This window comes from Anomaloglossus baeobatrachus, chromosome 2 (assembly GCF_048569485.1).
Source record: "Anomaloglossus baeobatrachus isolate aAnoBae1 chromosome 2, aAnoBae1.hap1, whole genome shotgun sequence".
Taxonomy (NCBI): domain Eukaryota; kingdom Metazoa; phylum Chordata; class Amphibia; order Anura; family Aromobatidae; genus Anomaloglossus; species Anomaloglossus baeobatrachus.
Genome location: NC_134354.1, coordinates 657,749,603 through 657,773,442, shown reverse-complemented (window position 1 = coordinate 657,773,442; position 23,840 = coordinate 657,749,603). Strand labels below are relative to the sequence as shown.

The following is a 23,840-nucleotide window of genomic DNA, read 5'->3' as shown; positions in this document are numbered from 1 at the left end:
ATAAAGTAAACTGCTGATCGCACATATCCAGGTCCACATCTGCAGCCAAGGACGAAGGCCACTTACAACTAATGATATTATATGATCTCGACATTCAGCTTGAACATTCTCTGTCTATGAATGAGACTAGCACATTGATTGAAATGTATAGTATATATTATATATATATATATAATTTATTTCTAGACAAAAACATTTCTAAAAAATAACACCCACAATTATCAAGAAAAAAAAAAAAGGTGTGTGTGTGTATATATATATATTATATATATATTTTTATATATATATATATATAAAAAATGTTCAACCTTTTCCCACATTTCAGGCTTCAAACAAGGATAAAAATTGTAATGTTATGGTGAAGAATCAACAACAAGTAGGACACAATTGTGAAATAGAACGATATTTATTGCTTATTTTAAATTTTTGTAAAAAACTGAAAATTGGGGCGTGCAATATTATTTGGCCCCTTTCAGTTAATTCTTTGTAGCGCCACCTTTTGCTGCGATTACAGCTGCAAGTCGTTTGGGGTATGTGTCTATCAGTTTTGCACATCGAGAGACTGAAATTCTTGCCCATTTTTCCTTTGCAAACAGCTGGAGCTGAGTGAGGTTGGATGGAGAGCGTTTGTGAACAGCAGTTTTCAGCTCTTTAGACAGATTTTTGATTGGATTCAGGTCTGGATTGTGACTTGGCCATTCTAACACCTGGATACGTTTATTTGTGAACCATTCCATTGTAGATTTCGCTTTATGTTTTGGATCATTGTCTTGTTGGAAGACAAATCTCCGTCCCAGTCTCAGGTCTTTTGCAGACTCCAACAGGTTTTCTTCAAGAATGGTCCTGTATTTGGCTCCATCCATCTTCCCATCAATTTTAACCATCTTCCCTGTCCCTGCTGAAGCAAAGCAGGCCCAAACCATGATGCTGCCACCACTATGTTTGACAGTGGGGATGGTTTGTTCAGGGTGATGAGCTATGTTGCTTTTACATCAAACATATCGTTTGGCATTGTGCCCAAAATGTTCGATTTTGGTTTCATCTGACCAAAGCACCTTCTTCCACATGTTTGTTGTGTCTCCCAGGTGGCTTGTGGGAAACTTCCAACAACACTTTTTATGGATATCTTTGAGACATGGCTTTCTCCTTGCCACTCTTCCATAAAGGCCAGATTTGTGCCGTGTACAACTGATTGTTGTCCTATGGACAGACTCTCCCACCTCAGCTGTAGATCACTGCAGTTCATCCAGAGTGATCATGGGCCTCTTGGCTGCATCTCTGATCAGTCTTCTCCTTGTTTGAGATAAAAGTTTGGATGGACGACCGGGTCTTGGTAGATTTGCAGTGGTATGATACTCCTTCCATTTCAATATGATCGCTTGCACAGTGCTTCTTGGGATGTTTAAAGTTTTGGAAATCTTTTTGCAACCAAATCCGGCTTTAAACTTCTCCACAACAGTATCACGGACCTGCCTGTTGTGTTCCTTGGTCTTCATGATGCTCTCTGTGCTTTAAACAGAACACTGAGACTATCACAGAGCAGGTGCATTATATGGAGACTTGATTACACACAGGTGGCTTATATTTATCATCATCAGTCATTTAGGACAACATTGGATCATTAAGAGATCCTCAATGAACTTCTGGAGTGAGTTTGCTGCACTGAAAGTAAAGGGGACGAATAATAATTTTTTATCTTTATGTCTGAAGCCTGAAATGTGGGACAGGTTGAAAAATTCAAGGGGGCAGAATACTTTTGCAAGGTACTGTATATATATTTTATAATATATATATATATACACATATATATACACACACACATATATAAATATTATATATATATACATACACAGACATACATACACACACATATATATATACACACATATACATACATATATATATATATATATACATACATATGTACACACGTGTGTGTGTGTGTGTGTGTGTGTGTGTGTGTGTGTGTGTATATACATACATACATATACGTATAAAATCAATTGCTATGTTTCACAAAGGTGGTGTTAATCTTCGTCAGAAAGTGCTCAAGTGGAACATCTTCTCTTCCCCACTGACCATTTTGTCAGGAAAATCAGAAAGGTGTCTCTTTTCAATCAAGCAACGTCTGATAAACAATGTACCCCCATAATGTATTATGCAGTGAATCAATAACACTCAGCAATGCCGGGCATTCACCAGCTTTTATTTATGCATCTAGGTCACTGCAAAATTAAAGGCTTCGCTTGAATTGGTGGCCGGAGTGCAGTCAGAATATCCAAACCCATTATCATGGGCGGCTATTGCTGCGTGCTCAAGCATTGTGGTCTGGCAGAATAAGTACAAGCACTATTTCGTACAAGCAAGGCTTTACCAATATTAGAACTAGAATTCAGAGTTAAATTGCAAAAAAAAAAAAAAGCAAAAGTTACATATAAATTATAACAATTTATTTACTTAAAAAGAGTTATGTTGTGAAAGTAACATTTGATCTAATAATTGCCTAACCCCCATCTGACCACTGAAGGAAATGTACCATTATATTCTATCCATTCATATGAATGACAGATCGGGGTAGGGGCTCTCTTGTAGGATTATTCCCATGATCTTACAACAGAAACGCACAACATTTGGGGGGCACAGGGGCAAGGAGGCTGGAAGAAGTAATGAAACAGCCAGCTTCAGGGTAGTGCCTGCAAGCTCTGTAGTGAAGCGCTTACAATCGCATGCCCAACATCTGCAAGGAGTTTGTATGTTCTCCCCATGTTTGCGTGGGTTTCCTCCGGGTTCTCCGGTTTCCTCCCACACTCCAAAAACATACAGATAGGGAATTTAGATTGTGAGCCCCAATTGGGACAGCGTTCCTGATGTATGTAAAGCGCTGCGGAATATGTTAGCGCTATATAAAAAGAAAGAAATAAAGAAGGTATCATAAGCAGTGAACTACAGAAGTAAAAAGCTCTTCGTTCTTGAGATCAGAAAGTATTTCTAATAAGTAATGTTTTGCGAGCGTACCCACCACTGCTTCAAGGTGTTCGGGTACTCGGCTGAGTATTGTGGGTGCTCGGCTGTTTCGGCCATGAAACAACAACCACAAAGCACAGGCTCGCTCACTGCATGATGTGTGCAGGCACCCCAGGGAGAGCCATTAGCAGTCTTTCAATGGGTGAAACTGGGGGTTACAACAACGTTTTTGGATATAGTGTGTCAACAAAAAAAACACCCTCCCACCCCCCGCAAATGCTCTGTATATGGCTGGCTGTATGTGGGCGGAGAGCTGAACTGCTCAATCATTGACTTCCATTATATTTGTTCCTTGAGTTGAGCCCTTCTAGAGCTTTACCTTTACAGGTGACATTGTCCTCATCCAGAATCTGGTCTTCAGCACAAGCGCACTGTCTGCTCCCAGGCACTGCCAAGCAGAGGCTACTACACCCACCATTATTTACACGACAAGCATTGGAGCCCACTTTAAATTAAAAAAAAAAAAAACAATTGAAAAAATGAGTTTTTAGCAATGTGATAACACAACAAACATAAATCAAAACAAATTAGAAAATTAGTCTCAAAAAGTGGCAATATTACAACAAACATTACTCGCTTCTCCAATACGAGATACTAATGGCTACTAAACGTGAGAAGTATACTAAGCTAAAGAAGAACTATTCTCAATAGTAGAGCCTATGGATATTTCCTTCAGCGCTGCCTTTTATCTATTTTATGGGGAGAACAGTTCTGAAATTGAAACAATATAAATGGTTAGAGTGAAACAGAACGGAGCACCATTAGCTTTTAGGTGAAAAACAAACAAAAAAAATTTAAAAAAAATTAAAAATCTGAGTCATGGTCTTTATTGACTTCTACAGTCATGAAGTTCACACCTTAGGCCAGGGGTCTCAAATACGCGGCCCGCGGGCCCGTTTCCCTGTTCACTATTGCGGCCGGTGCAGGGGCCGCAGCCACTGTCTGCACTTTGTTAGATGAGTGTTTTGCCGGCGCTGCGCTCTCAGAGGCAAAGACTGTGCGTGCGCTGCGCCGGCAAAACCTTCATCTGAGATAAATCGCTGCCAGGGGCAGTCACCGGGGCACGGCCTGCAGACAGCGAGAAGTAGAGGTGAGGAGCCGAGGGAACGCGGGACAGGTGAGAAGAATGGTGTTTTTTTATTTTTTGTGTATGTGAAGGACTGCACATTAACCCCTTAGTGACCTATGACGTACTGGGTCTGGGTACGTCATGGCTCCCTGGTACTTAAGGACACATGACATACCCCAGTACGTCATGGTGAAATCGCAGCCCCGGTGGCTACGATCGCTGTTTGCATTGCAAATAGCAAATATACCTTACTAAGGGAGCCTCATGAGGGGCTACGAACCTACGGAGGCTGTGATTGGCTGTGCGGCGTTCGTCAGCCAATCACAGCCACTGTAATGTTTCAGCCATTGAAAATGGCTATAACATTGAAATCCAGCCCTGATCAGTGCAACTGTAGCACCGATCATTGGCTGGAGCTGGGTGACCTCAGTTTCACCCGCCCCCAGCTCTGATTGGAGAGATCGGTCACAAGGCCGGTCTCTCCAATCACTGTGGATCTGGGTCTGGAGACCGCTCCCTCAGCTTCACTCCAGCGTCCATGGGTGGAAGCCGACAGCGCTCGGTAAATTATAGCGCCCCCTTTCACAGGCCGCCGCCACTGCCCCCACCACCCATTACTACAGGATGGGGACATTACTATAGAATAGGGACAAGGTGGGCACATTACTATAGAATAGGGACAAGGTGGGCACATGTCTATAGGATGGGGACAAGGTGGGCACATGTCTATAGGATGGGGACAAGGTGGGCACATGACTATAGAATAGGGACAAGGTGGGCACATGACTATAGAATAGGGACAAGGTGGGCACATGTCTATAGGATGGGGACAAGGTGGGCACATGACTATAGGATGGGGACAAGGTGGGCACATTACTATAGAATAGGGACAAGGTGGGCACATGTCTATAGGATGGGGACAAGGTGGGCACATGTCTATAGGATGGGGACAAGGTGGGTACATTACTATAGAATAGGGACAAGGTGGGCACATGACTATAGGAAGGGGACAAGGTGGGCACATGTCTATAGGATGGGGACAAGGTGGGCACATGTCTATAGGATGGGGACAAGGTGGGCACCTTACTATAGAATAGGGACAAGGTGGGCACATGTCTATAGGATGGGGACAAGGTGGGCACATGTCTATAGGATGGGGACAAGGTGGGCACATGTCTATAGGATGGGGACAAGGTGGGCACATGTCTATAGGATGGGGACAAGGTGGGCACATGTCTATAGGATGGGGACAAGGTGGGCACATGTCTATAGGATGGGGACAAGGTGGGCACCTTACTATAGAATAGGGACAAGTTGGGCACATGTCCATAGGATGGGGACAAGGTGGGCACATGTCTATAGGATGGGGACAAGGTGGGCACATGACTATAGGATGGGGACAAGGTGGGCACATGTCTATAGGATAGGGACAAGGTGGGCACATGTCTATAGAATGGGGACAAGGCTTGGGACATTACTAAAAGATGGGGACATTACAAGGATGGGCATAATACTATTGGACGGGGACATTACTATAGAATAGGGACAAGGCTGGGGTCATTATTATAGGATGGGGAACACTACTAAAAGATGTTGGCCAAAATTTCTATATAGTGATAATTGTAAGACTATTAGTTACAAGAAAGGGATAAAATGTAAAAAAAAACAAAAAACAAAATAAAACATGATTTTGTTTTTACCATCAAAATGTTTTTTTTTTGTTTTTTATATTTAACCAAAGAATGTGCACATTTGTTATAATAAACAAGTGAAAAATGTTGAAAATAAGTGATCCAAAGGTGTGTAAAAAAATATATATGGTACCAAAAAAAATGTCACTTTGTCCCGCAAAGAATGCGGCCCCCCAAATTATTTTTCTCCTCTGTGTGGCCCATACACCCAGCAGAGTTTGAGACCCCTGCCTTAGGCCAAGTTCATAAGTGGCAGATTTGTTGTATTTTCCCAGTGCGGATTCCACACTAAATCCACAGCAGTTTAAATGTTTGGAATTTAAAAAAAAAAAAAAGCAAAAAAAAAAACCAATCAAATGTTGTGGGGAAAAAAAAAAATTGCTGGAAAATCAGAGCCTTGTGCAAATATCATATGTGCAGCATGCTCATTAGTTTGTGGATTTTTATTGCGGATTTCCCCCTATTCATTGCTTAGTAAATGGAGCAGGGTGAAATCTGCAGCCAAATCAGCAACGAATCTGCAAGTTACACATGAAGGTGCTGTCTGCGGATTCACAGAAATTATCTCAACGTGTGAAAATAGCCTTACTGATGGAAAACAATCACATGAAGCTTAAAGGGTTTATCCGTTATTTGGACAACCACGTCTCAGAGTGTTTCCCCCATTGAAATAACACTTATCCTCACCTCCGATGCCGGCACCGTTTCAGTGGCGTCAGCACTCGCTCTCCCAGGGCTCACTTGACATTGTTACATCATTCAAGCCCTGCGCCCAAACAGTACTGCCTTCACACTCCCCACCTTCAGACAAACAGAACATCAAGAGGGAGTCATAGCTGTGGCTGCCGCTCACCTCATCTTGAGGTTTAATAAGTCCAAAGACAGAGAGAGCGAAGCCAGCGGTGATTGAGCACAGGGCTTGTGCGACGTAACAACGTCATGTGAGCCCTGGGAGAGTGAGTGCCAACATCCTTTGAATACAGCTGGAAACGGAGGTGAGAATTAAGGGGGCTTTACACGGTAGCGATATCGCTAGCAATTTCTAGCGATAGCGACCGTGTAAGTACCCGCCCCCGTCGCGCATGCGATTGTTTGTGATCACTGCCGTAGCGAACATTATCGCTACGCAGCGTCACACATACCTGGTCGGCATCGTCGCTGTGACTGCCGAACAATCCCTCCTTCAAGGGGGAGGGACGTTCGGCATCACAGCGACGTCACCGCAACGTCACTAAGCGGCCGGCCAATCAAAGCAGAGGGGCGGAGATGAGCAGGACGTAACATCCCGCCCACCTCCTTCCTTCCTCATTGGGCCCGGCGGCAGGTAAGGAGACGTTCCTCGCTCATGCGGTGTCACACATAGCGATGTGTGCTGCCGCATGAGCGATGAACCACAACGCTAAACAACCCTTACCGATTTTTGACTTTGGGACGACCTCTCCATGGTGAACGATTTTCACCATTTTAGAGGTCGCCTAAGGTCGCTGGTAAGTATTACACGCTGCGATATCGTTAATGACGTCGGATGTGCGTCACTAACAACTTGACCCCGGCGACCAAACATTAACGAGATCGTAGCGTGTAAAGCCCCCTTTAGTGTTATTTAAATGGTAGGGGCAAATATGGTGATTGAGAATTGTCCGATTAGTGGATAACCCATTTAGAGAATGGAAAAAATGTTTTATACGGATATAAACAACACATATGTGTGTGAGTAAATGCACACACTCTTTATAACAATAGGCGTAGGGAAAACACTCCAATCCAGACAGCTGAAGAACAATGAAGTGGCTTAGAGACTACGACAAAGTCCACCATTCTCTTCACACTGCACAGGGCTTTCATTGTAAGCAAAGCCCAGTCTGATGAATCACTAACACTTGGGCCAATACTACCATTAAGCGTAGCAAATACCATCATTAATTATCTCAATACACAGGTTACTCACATCTAGGCCCAAGCATAATGTACAAGAAAAACAATACAAACATTACTCTGCCTTTGATTTCCGAGGGTTAGGACATTCACCTTGCTGCTGCTGAGCGTCGTACATTCGGATCTCAAAGATTGGTGGTCTCTCGTTTCTCAGTAGAGTGACTGTTTTTGTGACTTGATCTAATCGGTAAATGCTACCGCTCCTGTATTCTGTCCAGAAGAGGTAGCTACCGTAGTGGCAGAGACCAAAAGCGTGATTCAGCTCTGTGCCTTCATATACTGCCTAAAAGGGAAAAAAATACATAAAATTTTCATCTCCCGTTGAGAACAAACTAAAAGAAAAGTGGACAAATAAATTGTGATGGCAGGACTCTCTCAGACATAATGACAAAGACTCGGGTACGGAGTGAAGAGCCGACCAAGTAATACTGTCTTTATGGGACAAATTTATAACTTGGGAAATCATGCGTTTACAGAGACAATTCCTACCTTTCGACTAGTGCCATTGAGGTATACCATTTCGATGCGGTCATAAAAGGCATCTACCCAATACAAAATCTTTCTGGGAATGTCAATGCTCAGTCCATTAGGCCAGAGAACCGCCTTAGATGTGACAAAGACGTTCCGGTTAGAGCCATCCATCCATGCCCTTTCGATCTTTCCACGTTTGCTATCTTTAGGATCTTCTTCCCAATCAGTCCAGTACATCCAACTTAAGAACAAAGATTTAATGAAGAATTGAGCCACATATGATCTATAGAAACTGTATCCTATGGCTACATTGGTTTGAGTAATGAGACTCTAAAAACTTGGTGCTGTTGCCCATTCTTACTGTCAGAAGACCAACATACCTTAATGCACCACTCCTGTATACTTTTTCTTTCCTGAGCTGGAGTGGCGCTTTAAATATTCCCTACAACGGTCATATACATTCACCTTCTGGCGGCTTTATCGTTTTTCGTTGCCACTCTAGTCCTATGGAGCCACCTTGTGTCTCTCTCTATCTTCTGACTGATCGGTAGTCAGAAGTTACGTCGCAAAGTTTCAATGGATCTCTATGAGAACCAGAACAAAGCCAGAATGAGTCTCTCAGAAATGCACTGAGCTGCCAGCAGAACATAAATCACAGGAGACCGACCGGAGCGATGCTGGAAAAAGATGAAGACACCAGAAGGAAGTATATGGCGGGGCAGTGGACTTTCATTTAATGCACCACTTAACGGGGAGCAAGGAAAAAAAACAAAACGCTGGAGTGATACTTTAAGATGCCAAAATGAAGGAACTGCACAACAGACCTAAAGGAGTTGTCCAGGTAATTTATTATTATCATTATTATTATTATTATCATTATCATCATTATTATTATCTAGGCAGTGGAATCCTAACAGTATGTAAAATACTCATTGTCAGAATTTGCAGTGCTGCAGAGATGTCAAGATCCTCATTCTACATTAAGCAAGTACAAGCCGACCTAGGCGATGGTTTCTCTGTGCAGAAACTGATGACCAGGTCAGAACAAAAACACAACTAGATGCAAGCCGACTCTCTTCCCAGCTGCCTTGAAACCTCAGTGCAAGAGCGCCAAGCAATTCATTGGACTGACTGAGCTTGTATGAATAGATACCTATGCAGAGCTCAGCAGTGGAGATGGCTTTGTCATTGGCTGCTGTGCTTTGCATAGGTAGAGGTACACATGAGATCAGTCAGTCTAAAGAAGAATTGATAGTGCAGAGCACAGCGACCTGCGATGAAGTCATCTCCACTACTGCGCTCTGCACTATCAAATGTACGTGGATGGTAGATTATGTTAATATCGGTTGCGTTTTGTGGAAGCAGTGATCGAGGGGCAGGGGTGCCTACACACTAAAGGTACTGTCACACTAAGCAACATCGCTGCTGAGGCACGACTTTTGTGACGTAGCAGCGATGTTACTAGCGATGTTGCTGTGTGTGACATCCAACAACAACCCGGCCCCTGCTGTGAGGCCGCCGGTCGTTGCTGAATGTCCTGGACCATTTTTTAGTTGTTGCTGTCCCGCTGTGAAGCACAGATCACTGTGTGTGACAGCGACAGAGCAACAACTGAATGTGCAGTGAGCAGGGAGCCGGCTTCTGCGGACGCTGGTAACCAATGTAAACATTAGGTAACCAAGAAGCCCTTTCCTTGGTTACCCGATATTTACCTTCGTTACCAGCGTCCGCCACTCTCACGCTGTCAGTGCCGGCTCCCTGCTCCCTGCACACGTAGCTGGACTACACATCGGGTAATTAACCCGATGTGTACTCTGGCTAGGAGTGCAGGGAGCCAGCGCTAAGCGGTGTGCGCTGATAACCAAGGTAAATATCGGGTTGGTTACCCGATATTTACCTTAGTTACCAAGAGCAGCATCGCTTCCACGTGTCGCTGCTGGCTGGGGGCTGGTCACTGGTTGCTGGCGAGATCTGCCTGTGTGACAGCTCACCAGCAACCCGTGTAGCGACGCACAAGCGATCCCTGCCAGGTCAGGTTGCTGGTTGGATCGCTGGAGCGTCGCTTAGTGTGACGGTACCTTAAGAGAAGAGTGTAAACAAAGATGGAGACACTAAAGATGGAAAGATAGAGCCACTGAAGTGAAGATCTGGTACAAGAGAATGAAAAAAAAAAAATCTTTTTAGGGGTCTTTGAGATTACAAAAAAAAAATTCAGGATCAGAGAACCACTTAAAGTGCAAACGTTACACAGAGGACTTTATTTACCACAAGGGTTATGTGAACTTGAGAGTAACACAACTACTGTGGTGCAACCGGATGACGTGTTAAGTATCTATGATCGTGATTACAGAAATATTTTTTCTTAATGGGCTCCACTCTACTTCATGAGCCTGAAGAAGGACTCCGTCCGAATCAATACTACATGTTATACTCGAGCTTATAAAAGCCTGATGACATAAATAAATGTTAGATCACATCTAGAATGGAGATCCCTCTCTGAGGTATCCATCACATCTAGGTACATTAGTAGAAATCCCCCCCCCTCCAAAATACTCTCTGTAAGGTCAAAAGAACCCACACTGGCACCTCCCATGCCACACATTATAAGGAAAAAAAATAATGTCTTACCCATTCAGTGGATCCACCACGATGGCTCTTGGATGGGTCATCTTGCCCTCTACTAAAGTTTTCCTGGTCTGAGATGCCTTCTCTAAGCGAGCTACACTAATGGTCTTCTTTGGGCCGTCATCTGTCCAGTACAGATTGTTTCCCATCCAATCTACAGCAACACCTTCTACGTTGTGAATACCTAAATTATAAAATACGTCCAATTCATTCAAGAAGAAGTTTAAAAACAATAAACTGCTTAAATGTATTAGTGTCGTCTATCAATGAGTTACACAAATATTCCACCGTACAGGAGAGGAAGCAGCGATGTACTTAGAGTAACACATCGTATCTAAAGCATTGACGGAAACAAATATAACAAATATCATTATTGTTGTATTATATGAATATAAATTTAATAAAGCAGCAATATTACAGGGCCAGGGAATAGAGCTGGAGTGACTGAGGTATCAGATCTACCATAACTATTAGCATAACAAATTCAACTGCTGAATTCTCAGTAACGGAGGAACGCACTGGTCATGGAGAGGTACTGCTGGCCAGGTAGAGGTACTGCTGGCCAGGTAGAGGTACTGCTGGCCAGGTAGGGGTACTGCTGGCCAGGTAGGGGTACTGCTGGCCAGGTAGGGGTACTGCTGGCCAGGTAGGGGTACTGCTGGCCAGGTAGGGGTACTGCTGGCCAGGTAGGGGTATTGCTGGCCAGGTAGGGGTATTGCTGGCCAGGTAGGGGTATTGCTGGCCAGGTAGAGGTACTGCTGGCCAGGTAGAGGTACTGCTGGCCAGGTAGAGGTACTGCTGGCCAGGTAGGGGTACTGCTGGCCAGGTAGGGGTACTGCTGGCCAGGTAGGGGTACTGCTGGCCAGGTAGGGGTACTGCTGGCCAGGTAGAGGTACTGCTGGCCAGGTAGGGGTACTGCTGGCCAGGTAGGGGTACTGCTGGCCAGGTAGGGGTACTGCTGGCCAGGTAGGGGTACTGCTGGCCAGGTAGAGGTACTGCTGGCCAGGTAGGGGTACTGCTGGCCAGGTAGGGGTACTGCTGGCCAGGTAGGGGTACTGCTGGCCAGGTAGGGGTACTGCTGGCCAGGTAGAGGTACTGCTGGCCAGGTAGAGGTACTGCTGGCCAGGTAGAGGTACTGCTGGCCAGGTAGGGGTACTGCTGGCCAGGTAGGGGTACTGCTGGCCAGGTAGGGGTACTGCTGGCCAGGTAGGGGTACTGCTGGCCAGGTAGGGGTACTGCTGGCCAGGTAGGGGTATTGCTGGCCAGGTAGGGGTATTGCTGGCCAGGTAGAGGTACTGCTGGCCAGGTAGAGGTACTGCTGGCCAGGTAGAGGTACTGCTGGCCAGGTAGGGGTACTGCTGGCCAGGTAGGGGTACTGCTGGCCAGGTAGGGGTACTGCTGGCCAGGTAGGGGTACTGCTGGCCAGGTAGAGGTACTGCTGGCCAGGTAGGGGTACTGCTGGCCAGGTAGGGGTACTGCTGGCCAGGTAGGGGTACTGCTGGCCAGGTAGGGGTACTGCTGGCCAGGTAGAGGTACTGCTGGCCAGGTAGGGGTACTGCTGGCCAGGTAGGGGTACTGCTGGCCAGGTAGGGGTACTGCTGGCCAGGTAGGGGTACTGCTGGCCAGGTAGGGGTACTGCTGGCCAGGTAGAGGTACTGCTGGCCAGGTAGAGGTATTGCTGGCCAGGTAGGGGTATTGCTGGCCAGGTAGGGGTACTGCTGGCCAGGTAGGGGTATTGCTGGCCAGGTAGGGGTATTGCTGGCCAGGTAGGGGTATTGCTGGCCAGGTAGGGGTATTGCTGGCCAGGTAGGGGTACTGCTGGCCAGGTAGGGGTATTGCTGGCCAGGTAGGGGTATTGCTGGCCAGGTAGGGGTATTGCTGGCCAGGTAGGGGTATTGGTGGCCAGGTAGAGGTACTGCTGGCCAGGTAGAGGTATTGCACATAGATGTAGTTTAGGGGTGAATCCTGCTAATAGATTCTTTTTAACTTGAGATGTTCATTTCTCTTCTATGTTTGCAATTTTCACCAAGGCGTCTGGTGAAAAGCAACTTGGCAATTAGCACGGCATTTTATAGCACTGAGTCAGAGCAAAACTTCTCAAGCTTCAGTAAAAGATGCCACATGACAGCGGGGAACACAGAGCAGCAATATTAGGGATGACCCATAACAAATGAGCTGCCCTCTGGAGGAGCCATGCATGTAACAAGTATATTCGGCCGTTAGGGCTTGTTCACACACTGTTTTTTCAGTGTGATTTCTCAACCCAAACAAACAGTTTTACAGTATCAGCAAAATAAATGAGATTTCTGAAATCTGCTGAACATGCATGTAGTTTTTTCCTTGCAGAATGGAGGGGGAAAAAAATCTAATAAAAATGGATCACAAACGCAAACAAAAAAAGCATAAAAAATTATGTGCTTATTTGTGTTATTTGTTTCTGCCAACATTCTAGTTTTTACAGCATAAAAATCTGCTGCAAATACTCATGGTGCACACATACAGTAAGGCTAATTTCACACATCCGGATTTTTGCTCTGCGGCACAATACGGCGTTCTGCAGAAAAACCGCAACCGGCTTTTGTAACGCCGGTTGCGGTTTTTTTTTGCATAGACTTACATTAGTGCCGTATTGTGCCGCAGGGGCTTGCGTTCGGTCCGGTTTTTGCCGCATGCGGCAGATTTAGCCGATGCCGCAGCCTGATCGAACGTTCCCTGCAACGTTTTTTGCTCCGGCAAAAAACACAGCATCGCGCCGCATCCGGCCGCTGCGGCGCATTTTTCAATGCATACCTATGGAGGCCGGATGCGGAAAAAACCGCATCCGCTCGCCGCATGCGGTTTTTTCCACTGCGCATGCTCAGTAGCATGCCGCAACCGGAAAAAAACGGACAGGCCGCATGTAAAAACTTATGCAAAGGATGCGGTGTTTTCGCCGCATCCGTTGCATAGTTTTCACAGCCGGATTGAGCCGCAGTGCTCAAACCGGATATGTGAAAGTAGCCTAAATCAGGAGAAATGGATCACAACCCAAGAAACATCACTGAAACAATAAACAAATTCCTAGATAACAAAATAAACAAAACACATGATATAGCGCAGTGTGTGTAAATCTGTCACACTAGGTATGGGGAAGTACCAAGCGAAAGGGAAGGGAAACCCTGTGCCTAGGGAAGGGGTAGATGGTGATCCCTGACCAAACCTACTGCTGGTCCCTTAGGTTCCTCACCACCCTAGATAGGTTCCGCACCTATGCGCCGAGCTGGATTCCTGACCTTAGCTATCCCTACTGCTGGACCCTAACTAGGGAACGGGGTGGGATAAGCTCTTAATCAACCCCACTAAATACTAAAGAAGACAGAAGGAGGACACACAGGGTAAAGTGCATGAACTACTTATCCACAGATGACCCAGGTAGAGGTTCAGAAAAGTTTCAGCAATAATAATACAGATGAGTACAAGCCACCTGCTTGCAACCAGAGCTTAAATGAACTGAATAATATCACCAGCACTAGTCCAGGGAAGATGGGAGTATTTAAATACAAGGGGAATACTGATAATCAGCTTTTGGAAGAAAGGAGGGCTCCGCTGGGTCCTAAGGGAGAAGACATGAAAACCCAGAAGGAAAGCTACCTAGTATAATAACTACTAATATCAGGAAGAATAGACAGTCAGGGAGTATGTTGTGCAGCCAAACGCTGTGACCTTCTATTTCCTGAAACCACATGACTGTCACCCATGACAAAATCATACATTACATCCCATACAAAGCTCGGTAGGAGGAACATTAGATTATACTTGCATAAACCCCAGTTTACAAAATCACCATATAGAAGACGAGCTGTAGAAATATCTAGGAAGGTAAATTTCACCTCCAAGTACAAAATCTAATTCACTGACTTCAGCCAATTCTAGAATAAATCTATTAACGCTCATGAATCAAGAAAATTACAACTTTGCTGACTAAAGACGGAGCAGTAATATCGGATATTTTCCAGGCTCTCACAAAAAGAGCAGCAAGTGACAGCCGCAATGTCAGAGACAGCCGTCTATGGACCATCACACATAGTTAATTAGCTGGATTGTACCAGGCCGGACAGCTCATGTCACAGGCAGAAAAGAATGCCGAAGCCTCCGGGAATTGGGGGAGGGCGAGAATCATTTGGCAGCGAAAGTGGGACGGGTTTTTCTTTTTTTTATTTCTTTGCAGGAATCAGACTTGAAATTAGACACTGCCTAATGAAGACTACTCATACGGAAAGCCCTAATCAGGCCAATCCAACTGGAATATTACTAAAATAGCTGGCATCATTTATTACACTGCGAGGGGACAGGATTGTAATGCCTGGTGGTCCGCTCTACCAATGTGGAGCACAAACCGTGCAATGCAAGAAGAGAATGCCGGAAATATAAATCTTTTTCCATTTTTTCCTTTTATAAAATTTTGGGACTTTTCACCAGGACTCCAGACCTCACCTTCCTGCAGAATGTTCTCACGACCGGTCCCATCAATCTTCTGTCTTCCAATCAAGAAGCTTGTGGTGTCTGCAAAATACATGAACCCATATTCTGCATGAAAGTCCAGGGCTCGAGGGTTCATCAGGTTCTCAATGGGTATCATGTGCTCATCCGGAATATTGGCTCCCATATCCATCCCTCGGATTATGCCCGGCCGTCCTCGACCATAAACCAGGAAGAGTTCATGTTCTGGCTCTGAAACAAGGGAAAACCTTTTAATAGTGTTGATGTATGTACAAAAGACGTTTCCTTGCACAGGATTAAGTGTCTTTCTGAATAGTCTCCAAGAGCGGAGTGCCAGCGGAGCAGTAATCATTTATTAATGGATTCTACAAAGATCTGTCAACAATGAAAATGTTCACTTACTAAAAGACGACAGGAAGAGTTCAACACATATTATATAAATTAATCAACTTTTTACAGTATTTTCTTAAAGGGGTTTGTCCACTACTCAGAGAACACCTCCTCCATCACGGTTTCTTCCAAGTAAAATAATAGCACATATACTCACCTCCGATGCCAGTGCTCTTCTAGAGGTGTCAGCACTGCCTCTCCTGGGGCACGCTTGACATTGTTAATGTCACGCGATCCCTGTGGCCAATCAGTGGCCTCTTTACGATCCCTGGCCCCTTCTTCAGATGCAGTGACATTTGGAGGAAGCGAGAGCTGCAGCTTCTCTCTCACTTCTTCCAGGTGCCTGATGTGTCTGAAGGAGGGGACAATGATATTGTTATGTCACGTGAGCCAGGGGAGAGCCAGTGCCAACAGCACTGAAAGAAAAATAATATACATGTGTCCTACATCATGCACACAGGCCGGCATTGAGGTCCTGCGCAGGCACACTTTGATCTACTCATCCTGCATCGCAATGCCCTTTAGGTGAGTAATATAAAGTGATTTTTACGTTCTACACAGCGGCCTGGGCTCTTATATACAGCATGTTAGAATGCTGCATATAAGAGCCCGGTGGTGGTGGCTGCAGCTTATAGGCCCAAATCTCGTGACAGGTTCCCTATAATTAACCCAAATAGTAAACCCCATAATGAGATAAAAAACTTGTTGCAGCTCCCAAAAAGGTGCAAAAAAAATAAATTTCTCAGCACATTGTATGGTAAATTGGATGGTGTAATTCAAAACGGACAGTTAAACCTTAAAAAAAAAAATCAAGACCTCACATTGAGATGATGACAGAAGAATTTATATTGAAGAAAAGAAAAAAAAAAAAGGAGGCCGTATGGCTTTTTTGAGAGAGAAAAAAATGAAAATCACAAAAAAATAAAAATTAGATGCAGTGGGAAGAGGTTAAAGGGAACCAATCACCAGGATTTTATTATATAACCTGGTGATTATATCAGGCTGATTCTATACATACCTGTAGTGGTCAGCTCGGATGTTTAGGTTTTGAAATCCAATAAAGTAAACTTTATAAAATTAGCTGCTTCTTGAGTGACAGTTGCACTGGAGCAGATAATATATTCATAGTTATCCCCTCCCCCTGTTAGAATTAGCATAAGTATTATACAAACTATTCACTTTGTCTAGCAGGACCTGTGGTGAGGTCATACCCATGTGACCTGGTATCCACCTTTGTTGGCTGAGGCCCCGTCCCTTCTGGTCACATGGGTATGACCCCACACAGGTCCTCCTAGACAAAGTGAGTCATTTGTATAATGCTTATGCTAATTCTAACAGAGGGAGGGGATAACTATGAATATATGATCTGCTCCTCAAATGCTGCCAGACAACAAGCAGCTCCTTTAATAAACTTTACTTTCTTGGATTTCAAAACCTAAACATCTGAGGTGACCACTACAGGTATGTAGAGAATCAGCCTGATAGTGCCAGTATAGCACTGGCTTTAGGTTATATACGAAAATCCTGGTGATTGGTTCCCTTTAAAGAAACAGCTCATAAAAGTGCTAGTGAACTTCTTCAATACAAGACCGCACTGCTTTTGCATTGCCCTTTTACAGTGGCAGAGAAATGGTCTGCAACAATCATTGATTAACTACACAGGAACTGATCATTGCTCATTTACTGTGATTTTCATGTAATGATGATTGTCGGGTTTCTGCACTCATTTGTCACATGTCATTGTTATTCGACTCGGCAGCACATTGTCGATTCACACAAGTGGATGTGCTGGAGACCAATGATGAGATTTATGCTCAGATAGGTGATGTAGCCAGACAAAAACAAGTGTTTACTCGTTTGGCCTTGGTCGCTGAACAGGGTCAGAAAGGGGAAATAGGGAACAAATGTTATATGGAGCGACCATTGCCATGTTTAAAAGGGCTTTAAAAAACAAATCAGTAATGAAAATATAAATGCCCTTTGGAAAGAGCTTACTATCTATAAGGAAAGAGGAGAGACAATGCAAAAAAGTGTGGGTTTTTTTGTACAATGGTCCAGGTATACAATGTAATAGAGCGGCTATCTACATCTGGGGAATTTATTTTGCTTATTTATATATTTTTTATTTATGTCAATGCCTGTATTTGGTGCTACGAAACTCATTTTTGCAATTGGGTTTCATTAAACATTTTGCACCATTATGCTCCTAAACAGATAAAAACAAAAAGTTAGAAGCGCTCCCACTGGACTGTCAGAAGGAGCTCACTGACAGATTCTCAGTTGACACATTCTAGAACAGGCAATTAGGCTAGGTTCACATTTCAGTTGTTTTGCAACAGTCACATGCGTTGCTTGACGCTTGTGACTGATGTGTTGTACAACGGATGATAAGAATAAGAATTCATTGTCGGATTCCGTTGTAAAACGAGAGAGAGAGCGATCAGCTGATCGTTCACAGAAGCCGGCCGCCGACTTTTGAGAGCAAACAGATGATCTCCTGGCGGCCGGCTAATGAGAGCGATCAGCTGAACGCTCACAGAAGCCGGCCGCTGGGTGATCAGCTGATCGCTCACAGAAGCCGGCCACCGGGTGATTAGCTGAACGCTCACAGCAGCCGGCCGCCGGGTGATCAGATGATCGCTCACAGAAGGCGGCTGCCGGGCGATCAGCTGATCGTTCGACCGCCGAGAGAGAGCATGCGCAGCGAAATCCTAAGGATTCCGCTGCTCAAAAAAGCGTTCCTGCCGCCCGACGGTCAGTCGTTCCACGACTGATCAGTCGGGCGGAGGATGCAACGCAAGAGCATCAGTAACAATCCGCCTCTCATACAAGTATATGGGAAAAAACGGAATCCGCCAAACGGATTGCGTTGTTTTTCAGAGCGGCGGATTGTGACTGATGCAAAACAACTGAAATGTGATCCTAGCCTAAGCAACAACACAGGCTATAAACCGCAAAGAGTAGCAAACATTTTGAATTAAACAATTCCAAAAATTATTTTTATAAAAAAAAAAAATCCATGCATTTAAGTAAGGAAAAAAAGATGCCCCAAACCCCTGTAATGAGCAGCTCATCAGGCCGGCACATGTAAACATAAGAAGTTCCAACTACGGTATATGAAAAAACAGAGATCAAGAGATTAGCAACAGGAAATGTCTGAATATCGGGGAACAGACACGAACATGTTTAGGAAATGAAAAGTTAAATATGCATGAACACTAATGTCAATCTCACTGACAGACCGACAACCTAACACAGTACATTACATCTGCCTTACTTTTGCACGACTTGCCATCACTGCCAAGACTAAACCCCGATCGGCATCGACATGTTCTGGTTTTGTGATTGCTGCCAAGAAGACAAATATCAGAGCATCCTCCAGGCTTCTTGTACTGATCCAGTTCACAGGCGTGGCTCCGGACTGGAAGGAAAGAAAAAGGAATGATTGCACCGAGGGATCCGATAACACGTATATTACAAAAGATATGATACAAAGAACTAGTCAGGAGTAGTGACATCAGTGAGTCTTTTTACAAACAAGTAGAACAATTAACTGGTTTTACTCCAGCAAGTTAATGTAACAAAGGAAAATAAATTGTTTGTACAGGACATAAAACTGGATTATCACAATTTATCACATTATTTATATGCTTTAATTAGACAGCATGAAAATAAGCAAGTTTGCAATTGACTTGCTTTTTCAATCTGATGTTATTGTCCAGCAATGAGCAATGAGAGTTTTTATCTTTCACAGTGTACAGCTGGTTTCCATGAAGCTCGGTCACTAGTGGCTGGACATACCCCGAGTTTGTGCACTACTTATATTCCAGGAGAGGGATCAACTCCTTTAATTCTAGCCAACTCTCACAGCCCATTCATTTTTATACAGTAGTTAGCTGCTCACTTCTCTCTATCTCCCTCCCTCTCAGCTCCTGACTAACTGTTATTATCAATCCTGGTGGAGCTTTATAGTTCTACGAATACAACAGCTCTGCTACTTAATAGAACTGTCATTCAAGGAGAGCCGGCCCTATAGAATAGAATAGATGGCTGTAAAGAGAATAGAGAGATCTGAGCTGCTCAAGAGACAGCTTGAGAATAACCCTTTAAAGGGAACCTGTCGCCTTCAAACTTCAGTTCAATCTGCAGCAACCATGTTACAGAGTAGGAGCGGAGTAGATTGTTAGGGTATGTGCACGCTAGGCGTTTTTATACCGCGTTTTTGCAAGTTTTTTGGGTGTGTTTTTGTTCAGAAAACTGCATGACTTTGCTTCACCAGCAAAGTCTATGAGATTGAATTTTTGCTGTCTGCACACAGCGTTTTTTTTAGCTGCATTTTTGTGGTGCCCACAAAGACGCAACATGTCTATTATTCCTGACAGCATCAGCTGATCGTATAAGTCCAGCAATGAGGCCGGCTTTTTACCGCCCGCCGGCTTAAACTATCAGCTGATGCTATCAGGTGATCGCATCAGCTGATAACCGCCGGGTCCTGCATCGATCGGAAGAGAGTTTGCACAGAAGTGTGTAGTTTTTTTTTCTACTGATGCATCAGCTGATTGTATAAACGCCGTTTATACAATCAGCTTTGTCATGTGATTCACGTCCTTGAACCTGACACATCATCTCATCGCTTTGCCTTTTTTCCGGCAAACCGATCAGATGAAATTGGATCCGGATTGGACATTTCGGGACCCTTGACCGAGGACTACAGCGGAGGGGAGGGGTGCCTTTATTGAGTCACTAATTGTGTTGAATTTTATTTCTAATAAAAATATATTTTTCTCTGTGTTGTTTTTTTTTTTATCTTTACTAGAAAATCATGGTGACCATGTCTAAAATTGGCGTGACAACATGAATTTCGGGCTTAGGGCCAGTTAATAATACACAGGTAGCCCTAACCCCATTATTACCCAGCGAGCCACCCGGCACCAGCGCCACTGGTTCTATGCTTCTATGAAAGCGCCATTTTCTAGGGCAGCTGCGGACTGCAAATCGCAGCGGGGGTGCCCAGAAAGCTTGGGTAACCTGCGCTGAAAATTCCAATTCCTAGTTGTCTAGTTGTACCTGGCTGGACACAAGAATTGGGCGATGCCCACGTTTTGTTTTTTTTTAATTATTTCATGTCATGAAATAATTTCTAAAAAAAAAAAAACAAAAAAAAAAGGGCTTCCCTATATTTTTGATTCCCAGCCAAGTACAAATAGCCAGCTGGGGATTGGGGAGCAGCTATACCTGCCTGCTGTACCTGGCTAGCATACACAAATAAGGCGAAGCCCACGTCATTTTTTTTTTACGTTTTACGTTCTTGGGCAAAAAAACTCCTGCATACAGTCCTGGATGGAGGATGCTGAGCCTTGTAGTTCTGCAGCCGCTGTCTGCTCTCCTGCATACACTAGTGGAGAACGAAGGAGAACAGATTGAAGCAGGAAATGACATGTGATTTTTTTTTTTCTTTACCAATCTTTAATGGCATTGTTCACTGCTAAAAAAAAAAAACTGCATAAAAATGCAGTGAACAAAAACGCAGCAAAACACAGCCAAAAACGCACCAAATCGCGGTAAAAATGCATGCTTTTTTTTATGCGTTTTGCGTTTTTGTGCGATTTTTAGCGGCCAGAAACGCAGCGTTTTTGATGCCACAAAAAAAAAAAACGTTAGGTGCACACACCGGAGGTGGTTCACAAAACCGTCAGGAAAAAATCCTGTCGTGTTTGTCTGGGTGTGCATGAGATTTCAGAAATCTCAGACTTTGCTGGGACTGTAAAAAGAGTGTTTTATTAGCATGGAGTTGCATAAAACCAAGGCAAATCTGCAGCAACAGAACGCTGCAAACACGCCCAGTGTGAATATAGCAGAAGAAAAATTTCAGAAAGAGCAAAAATAAATGTTTAACGTTAAACAACAAATATAGCTCTCTCCACTGTGTATTAGTTTGCAGCATTTTCTAGAGAATTAAAGCTGTTCTGCAGTACCCGGCAGTGGCCACTACAGCTGGAATGGAGCTGTGCAGTGCTGGTGCCGATTGTTGGGGGTGCACAGTGCAAGACTTCTCCGATCTGTCCTAAAGGCAAGTCAAAGTTAGATGCTTGGACAACCCCTTTAATAAATGATTTGTGTATAACAAATTGACTGTAGTCACTGGATAAATCAAGATCCTATATTCTAAAAACTTTTCGAAATTCCTATGAAAATAACCGTGAAAAGCTTTGCATTTACTAAATTAATGAGAATTAAAAAAACATCTAATATTTTCATTTTGAAGCTGGAGTGTGTGCATTTCTACTACCGCACAGTTTATAGTGATGGCTGCGATAATGTTAACATATTGTCTTAAACCAATGTAATATGCCATACTTTAACGAGAAAGTGAGGGAGCAGGTAAGGACAACCGGACAGCCAAAAAATTCTATATGCAAATTATATGCTTTAGATACTTTATAGTGAGAGGCAGAAAGTGTCTTTAAAAAGGGTGTGACTTAAAAGGAAGCTGTCATCAGGAGTTACCCCCAAAGAGCACTAGGAGCACTCCTTATCAGCATTCTTATACCCCATTTATTGAAATCTGTATTAACATCTGTAAAGGGATATAGAATTAATGGAGCTATAAAAGTGAATAAAATAAATAAACCCCAAAAGATAAATTTAAGTTTTTTAAAAACTAAGTTTATCTGTTCTTGCGCTGAATGCTTCATTCCATCTGCAGCTCTCATTCCACGGCACTGTCAGTGTGGGTGGAAAGGGAGAAGGGAAGAGCTGACTGCGTCGTTAGATGAGATCTGGGGATGCAGAAGTGTTTGCAATGACAGAAAGCTCTGCTCTACTCCCCTTCCCTGCTTCTAATCCCAAAAGACCCCAGCAGCGAGATCAGTGAGGAGCGTAGAGCTGTGTATCATTATATGTCTCACACAGAGAAATCAGTGTGTGATATTCCCTAGGTGACTGTTCATTTTTTCCCCCTGCAAGATGCCTCCTGCTTAGGATTGGTCAATTTCATTCAGGGGAAAAAGCTAAGGTTCCCAGTCTTCTAGAATCTCTTGTAAAGTTTAGCTTCTAATTTTCACTATTATCTCCTCAATAAACTACTTTTTGCTTCTCTCTACAGCCACTGTTTCATGTTGTGGCCAGTTTAACACACTTAAACTAGTCTATGATTCTCATTAAGAGAGGAATAATAAATCAGCCCTACTGTATATACATAGGGAGCGGGCATGATGATGCCTACAATGAGCAAGAAAATGGTACTTTATTATATATACGTTAATCTATTTATATCCTGCTGACACTATACCGAATATCCCAATAATGCGACGGAATCAGTGATCACATATGCCACATATGCACTGACAATCTGCTAATCATGCAGGGTCACGGTAATGGCGGCAAAGTAGGAGTTGGCCACGCAGTAATGTATTTGGCAACGGATCATTTAGATCGATGGTGCCTTCTTTGTTATAAGATGATCCTGCACTCCCTGTCAAAGTACTTAGCGTCATATAACAGGATAAGGAATATAAATGTGTAAGAGCCAGAAAAAAATCTGACCCTGAATCTGGGAAACTAATCTGTTTACTGGATACAATCCACCACCTGAAAACTTCAGAAAAATTTGCCAAAATCCAAATTCTCGCAAAGTGTAAATTTCATAAATAATGTCTACAAAAGCAAGAAAAAAAGTATTTCTTCGTAAACTGCATATCTACAGCATGTAGTTCTGGAGTGAAGACATTTTTCTGTTCAGTCTCAGCACGGCACAGCTGTTAGGTCATGCATGCCACGGCTTGATGGCACTCAAAGGTCTGGGTATAATGATGGAAACCACTGCCGGTGAGACCACGAGTAGTCACACTACAAAAACCTGATCAGACGTATTTATTAACACAACAAATCACTGCACTACAAGAATCCACAGTTATTAAAGTTACCCTAAAAGTGTCACTATCATGGTTGTTACTCTGCATGTAGTCGATAGAAGTAAAGGCCACGTCTCACTAAGCAACATCGCTAGCGACATCGCTGCTGAGCCATGGTTTTTGGGATGCAACAGCGATCTTACTAGCGATGTTGCGGTGTGTGACATCCAGCAACGACCTGGCCCCTGCTGTGAGGTGGCCGGTTGTTGCTGAATGTCCTGGACCATTTTTTGGTCGTTGCTC

At 43.9% G+C, this 23,840-nt stretch overlaps 1 protein-coding gene across 4 annotated transcripts in view; it reads right to left on the bottom strand.

Moving 5' to 3' along the window:
- Positions 1–23,840, bottom strand: part of LRP1 (LDL receptor related protein 1) — a 494,504-nt gene that overhangs the window by 229,945 nt on the left and 240,719 nt on the right. For all 4 annotated transcript variants that reach the window (XM_075337062.1, XM_075337061.1, XM_075337063.1 and 1 more), the window contains 6 exons: positions 18,962–19,105; positions 15,289–15,525; positions 10,819–10,999; positions 8,209–8,431; positions 7,813–8,002; positions 3,344–3,469 (listed from right to left, as the gene is read on the bottom strand). In XM_075337062.1, coding sequence (XP_075193177.1) covers positions 3,344–3,469; positions 7,813–8,002; positions 8,209–8,431; positions 10,819–10,999; positions 15,289–15,525; positions 18,962–19,105 — 1,101 coding nt within the window. The remainder of the gene's footprint in view (positions 1–3,343; positions 3,470–7,812; positions 8,003–8,208; positions 8,432–10,818; positions 11,000–15,288; positions 15,526–18,961; positions 19,106–23,840) is intronic.